At 42.4% G+C, this 6,772-nt stretch overlaps 1 protein-coding gene across 1 annotated transcript; it reads left to right on the top strand.

Annotated features, from left to right (window-relative positions):
- The first annotated feature begins 276 nt into the window (after positions 1–276).
- Positions 277–6,534, top strand: LOC126992318 (uncharacterized). The gene is made up of 2 exons (XM_050850988.1): positions 277–618; positions 5,943–6,534. The coding sequence occupies exons 1-2, from the start codon at positions 377–379 to the stop codon at positions 6,058–6,060; spliced, it is 360 nt and encodes a 119-aa protein (XP_050706945.1). The 5' UTR covers positions 277–376; the 3' UTR covers positions 6,061–6,534.
- The last annotated feature ends 238 nt before the right edge of the window (positions 6,535–6,772 follow it).

Below are 6,772 nucleotides of genomic sequence, written 5' to 3'. Positions count from 1 at the left end.
AAACTATTTTCCTTATGTTTCTGTGAGTTTTATTATTGTAAGCCAGTGGGGTAAAAGGCCTACCTAGTGGGCGTTTTACCCCACATGCAGGGTAAGAAGCCCCCTTATTATTTTTTTTTAATTGTCATTATAGAAAGGTGTAAATCATAATGAGTGGATATGATATATACCATAGATAGGCCTTAGCCCAAGCTTTCAACAGATCTTTTTTTTTTTTAATTCTATTGCAAAAAATGTGGCTACAACAGGCAATCTCTCTTAAGGGGGGCAACTTACCCCACCTTACCCTATTACGAATTTGGGAAGAGTATTAAAAGGCAAGCATTTTGCACATCAATCAGTCTTTTCCAATTTGCAGGAGTCACGTCACATCACAATGGGACCGAAAAAGGATGAGAAGGGACAAGACAAGAAGAAAAGGTCTTCTGCTGCCGCTGCTGCCTCTCCTGATGATGATGAGCAACAAGAAGACACTCAAGAACAACCTGCCAAGAAAGTGAAGGGACGATCCAAGAAGAGGTCATTGTCTGCTACCGGGGAGACACCCCCTCCTCCAGCCCTCATGCGTCACCAATCCACTTGGACACAGAGCCCCAACCTGGTCATGATGATGCTGTGGTGCGTCTTTTGCTCAAAATTGGGAGCAAATTCTTGGAGGAGATTTGAAACTCGTAGTGGATCCGGAGTTATCGGTGTAGTTCGTCGTACATTGTAGTATTTCGAACTTACAAATCGGGACAGTTGGTGTGGTTCGTGATACTTCGTAGTACTTCGGATCCAAAACTCGGCGTACTTCGGGAGAAAATCGGGGTGAAATCGTAGTACATCGTAGCACATCGTAGTACGTCGTAGCACTTCGGGAAATAATTCGGTGTACTTCGGGGAATATGCCCTCGAGGTCGACCGAACGCCTTGAGATGAAAAGATAAACAAATTTTCGTAGTGATTCGGGGAAAACGTTGTCTCCCGAGGTACTACGATTTTTTTGTGATTCGGCGTCTGTGAGACCGGGGGGTAAGTGTGTTCTCTCAGAGTTTCCGGTAGTTTGGTCGCTGCTCTCTGTATTCTTTCCAACTTTCTAATTTCTTTCTTCAATGTAGGTGACCACACTAACGCTGCATATTCCAGTCTTGGACGTATCATCGATGTTATTAGTTTCTTCACCATTTCTTCGTCTAGATATGTAAATATTACTTTTATGTTTCTAAGAAGATTGTATGTTTCCCCAGTTATCCGATTTATATGCTCTCCAAAGGATAACTTGTCAGTTATTGTTACTCACAGATCTTTTTCTTCTGTTTTTTTCATGATTCTTTCGTTACTGAGAGAGTAGTTCCCCGATATTCGTCTACTGCTCTTACCAAACTCCATCACACTACACTTCTCTGTACTGAATGTCATTTCCCATTTGCGTGACCATTCGCTTATTCTATCGAAATCCTGACTCAGGGCTACACAGTCATCTTCATTAGCCACCCTCCTCATTAGTTTAGCATCATCAGCAAACATATTCATATAGCTTGTCACCCCTTCTGTCATGTCAATTATATATATTGCAAACATAATCGGAGCCAGCACCGATCCTTGGAGGACTCCACTGGTCACTTCCGCCCAGCTTGATTTATTGCTCTTGATTACTGTTCTCATTTCTCTCTCCGTTAAAAAGTCTATAATCCAACCCTTATATTTTGCATCATCCTGTAGGTTTCTCCAAATAACTTGTTTATGTGCTTTTCTGGGGATGGTGTGTCTTGCATCGTTACTCCCAAATCTTTTTTCTTCATGTGCTAACTTTAAATTTTCTTCTCCCGTCCTATATGTCTTCCTTGGTCTTTTTATACTTTTCCCCATATCCATAACATGGCATTTGTTTGCATTAAATTCCATCTCCCATAACTGGCTCCATCTATACACTCTGTCCAGGTCTTTTTGCAGTTCTTCACAGTCTTCCTCCGTCTTCACTTTCCTTATTAATTTTGCATCGTCTGCAAAAAGGCTCATATAACTTGTTATACCCTTTGGCATATCATTTATATATATTATGAACATTATTGGTGTTTGTGTCATTTCAGGTAAAATATAAGTATCAAGTATATAAAAAAAACTAGTCCTGTTAGGTTTGTGTGGGTCATGTCACGTGTTTGTGGAGGTCATCTTAGGTCCCAAGGGTGAGGTGTGTGTGTCTGTCTGTCTGCAGTGCCTGTTCCAGAGCCTCACGGAAGTGCTGGCAGCCTGGAGGGGTTTTGGGGCCCTATTCAGAGTGCCTTAAAGTGTGTGTGTGTGTGTGTGTGTGTGTGTGTGTGTGTGTGTGTGTGTGTGTGTGTGTGTGTGTGTGTAATTCACCACGGCCTGATCACGAGTTGGACTGGCTTTCGCCAGCAGGTACCCTCCCAACGTGAGTAAGTGCTCATTATTGTCGATCTCTGGGTACTGCCAAGATCTCACACACCACACAACCCATCCCCCTTGCTCAAGGGGAGACAGTAACCACTCCTAGTCAACGGAAAGAATCTGGCCTGAGCGGGGCTCGAACCGCCGCCTGTTTGGCCGTGAAGACTTGCAGTGCAGCGCTCTACCGATTGAGCTACCGGAGCGGTGTGTGTGTGTGTGTGTGTGTGTGTGTGTGTGTGTGTGTGTGTGTGTGTGTGTGTGTGTGTGTGTATCCACCTAGTTGTATTTACCTAGTTGTGACATACGGGAAAGGAGCTCGCGTTGTTCCGTCTCCATATCCACTCCTATCCAACTTTTCCTAAAATCATGAATGTTTCTTGCACAAACCACCTCCTCCTCCAGTCCATTCCACACCTCAATGCTTCTGTTTAGGAAGCTAAACTTTTTCACATCTCACCTACACGTGGTCGCCCTCAACTTCTTTCCATGTCCTCTCATTTCTCTCTCACTCCACACACACAGGTCCTCTCTGTCCAGATTCTCCACCCAGCTCGCCACCCTGTACACCACTATCAGGTCTCCTCTTTCTCTTCTTCTCTCCAGGGTTGTGAGCCCCATGCTATTGAGTCTCTCCTCGTAAGTCCGATCCTTAAGTTCCGGTACTATCTCTGATCTCCATCCAAGGGCACAATGCATTCAAGCTAGAAATCGAGCAAATAGGGGGCTGGGATTAATTTCAAGGAGCGTAAGCAACAGAAGCCCCGAAGTCATCCTCAAACTATATTTAGCATTAGTTAGACCTCATCTTGACTATGTGGTTCAGTTCTGGTCACCTTACTATAGAATGGATATCAAAATGTTAGAATCGGTGCAGAGGAGGAAGACTAAGACGATTCAGGGGTTGAGAAACTTGCCATACGAGGAAAGACTCAAACAGTTAAACTTGCATTCTCTAGAAAGGCGAAGGGTGCGTGGAGACATGATCGAGGTTTATAAATGGATGAAGGGCTTTAATAAGGGAGACATTCATAAGGTTTTCTTGGTAAGAAAATTGGGTAGGACACGAAGTAATGGATTTAAACTGGATAAATTCAGATTCACAAGGACATAGGCAAAAATTGGTTTACAAACAGGGTGGTGGATGAGTGGAATAGGCTTAGCAGTCATGTTATAAGTGCCAATACAATTGTCACATTCAAAAATAGATTGGATAAATTCATGGACAGCGATATTAGGTGGGGTTAGATACACGGAAGCTACACAGGAGCTTAGGTTCAGAGGAGCTGCCTCGTACAGGCCTACCGGCCTCTTGCAGACTCCAACGTTCTTATGTTCTTATGTTCTTATGTTATCTTAGTTGCCATTCTCTGTACTCTTTCCAGCTTTCTTATGTTCTTCTTTTCATGAGGAGACCAGACCACTGCTGCATACTCCAGCCTTGGCCTTATCATTGTAACTATTATTTTCTTCATCATCTCTTCGTCCAAATACACAAATGCCGTCCTTATGTTCTTCAGCAAATTCATAGTTTGTCCCGTTATCCTGTTGATGTGTTTGTCCGGTGACATGTTCTCTGAGACAGTCACTCCCAAATCTTTTTCTTCCATTCCTCTGCATATTATCTCACTTCCCATCATATAATCATATTCACATCTTCTACCACTCCTACCAAACTCAATTTTTTTACATTTCCCAAGGTTGAATTCCATCTGCCATGTACCACTCCACTCCCATATTTTGTCCAGGTTCCTCTGCAATGCCTCACAGTCCTTCACGTCATTGACTCGTCTCAATAGCTTTGCATCATCTGCAAACAAACTCACATGGCTGGTCACTCCTTCCACCATATCATTTATATAAACAGCAAACATTATTGGTGCCAGCACCAAACCTTGTGGGACCCCACTTCTCACAGGGCACCAGTTGGAAACCTTGTCCTTGATTATTGTCCTCATTTCCCTGTTAGTTAGGAAGTCCTCCAGCCACTTGATCAGTCCATCACCCACTCCACCCCTATTTTTAATTTTCCAAATTAGTCTTCTGTACGGTACTTTGTCGAATGTCTTTTTCAAATCCAGGTACACTCCATCCCCCCAGCCGTCTCTCTCTTGTATTAAATCTGTCACCCTTGAGTAGTAACACAACAAGTTGATGACACACAATTTCCCTCCTGAATCCAAACTGTCAATCTGAGATAATTCTCTCACTTACCAAAAAATCCGACCACCTGTTTTTAACTAGCCTCTCACATATCTTCGCAACCAAACTAGTGAGTGATACCGCTCTGTAATTTAATGGGTCCTCTCTCTCTCCTCCTTTATAAATTGGTACTATGTTTGCTCTCTTCCAATCTTGTGGTACCCTTCCTTCACTCAGGGAGGTGCTCATTATGGAGTGCAGTTTCTTCAAGTTGCTCACTACATTCTTTCAGGATCCACCCTGATACTTCATCCGGCCCTGTCGCCTTTCTTACATCCAGCTTGTTCAAGCTTTCCTTGACCTCCTGCACCGTTAACTGTATCTCCTGCATAACCCTTCCTCTTTCCTGGCCCGGTGGTTGTACGAATTCGTCTTCCTTTGTGAAAACTCTATGAAAGCTGTTGTTCCTCACTTCTGCCATCTCTGCTGGGTCTTCATATGTAGTTCCATCCATTTTCAGTTTATCGATTGTTTCTCAATTCTTTAATTTGTCGTTCACATGTCTATAAAATAATTTAGGTTGGTCTTTGCATTTGTCCATTATATCTTTTTCATATTTCCGTTTTTCTTCTCTTCTAATCTCTGTATATTCATTCCTTGCTTGTTTGAAATTGTTCCACGCGTTGATTCTTCTTCGTCTCCTCCATCCCTTCCAGGCTTCCTCCTTTCTTTTTCTAGCTGCCTCGCATCTTTTGTTAAACCACTCCTTTTTACCAACATCCTTTTTGGTTACCTTAGGGACATATCCATTCTCAGCTTCTTTGTACAGCTTTAAAAACTCCTCCCACTTGTCTTGGGTACTTTTGGCTTTGTACAGCCCACTCCAATTTGCATTTTCAAAAAAAAGGTGTGTGTGTGTGTGTGTTTAAACCCTTTAAACTATAGCCTTTCATCTCTGTAATAATATATATCTATATATCTATATCTATATCTATCTATCTATCTATCTATCTATCTATCTATCTATCTATCTATCTATCTATCTATCTATATATATATATATATATATATATATATATATATATATATATATATATATATATATATATATATATATATATATATATATATATATATATGAAAAATCAGGGTAGAAAAAGATCACGATTTCCCTTATAATGATAATCTTTTTTATGCTTTTTAATATTTGTCCTGTAATAGATTAAATCACATAATTTAAATCAAAGCAACTCTGATATATGCCTGTCTTTTTACGTGTTTACAAATTCCATCATTTAGTAATTATTTACTTGCATTTCTTGGCTTTCAGAAATGCATATCATCACTTTGCTTATATTCAGCCATCCATCTTGTTTCTTTCATAACTTACCAAGTCCTTCCTTGCTCTCCAGGCCTCAGCATCACCAGACCTTGGGAGCAGCAGCCCAGTGCCAACGCCAGGCCACAGGACCCCAGGCTGCCCAGACCACTGCCAGTGCCGGGGATCTTCAGATCTGTCTCCAGCCTTAGGGAATGGAGGGCGGAGGGCTGCAGTGGCGGTGGCGGCTATAGTAATGTGTCAGCAGTATTTTTTTTTCTGCCTCTAGGTGTGGTAGTCTTTCTTGGTGGTGGGTCCCGTCGGTCAGCCCCAGCCCTCTATAGTGCAGGGAAGTGTTTATATTGGTGCCACCTTGCCTGGCTCACCTTTGATCCTCTTTTAGAGAGAGAATCTAGAGTCTGGGTTGACAGGCGTCCACCAGGACAGCATGTGGGTAGTGTTGGGCCACTCGGCGGTGACTGAAAAATACTGTCTGTGGTGGCGGGCGGGACCCAAACCCCCATCCTGCACTGGTAGTCACTTTTTGTGTCAATTATTTATTATTATTATTATTATTATTATTATTATTATTATTATTATTATTATTATCATTATTATCTTTTTTATGTCCTAGCCTATAGCAGCGGCAGGCTTTGGTGAGTGGCCTGGTGGTGGGCCCGCGGTGTTTTCAGTGGCAGGGTTGTAATTCCTGGGGCTAGATAGATTCCCAAATATCTTCTGCATCGGCCTCAAAATGCCCCGAAGAGTGCTGGGTTTTCAAAAATCTCCCCCACCTGAGGATGCCTTCTAGACCCCTAAAATATCTGCCAAAATTAGTCCTAAGTGGTGGTGGTGGTGTTGAAAGTGTTAATGACGGTGATGAGAAGCATTGTTAGGGGTGCTGGTGTGTAGTGATGAAGTGGT

This window comes from Eriocheir sinensis, unplaced genomic scaffold (assembly GCF_024679095.1).
Source record: "Eriocheir sinensis breed Jianghai 21 unplaced genomic scaffold, ASM2467909v1 Scaffold440, whole genome shotgun sequence".
In the NCBI taxonomy this organism is placed as follows: Eukaryota; Metazoa; Arthropoda; class Malacostraca; order Decapoda; family Varunidae; genus Eriocheir; species Eriocheir sinensis.
The sequence above is the reverse complement of the archived record's forward strand: the minus strand, read 5'-3'. Positions and strand labels throughout refer to the sequence as shown.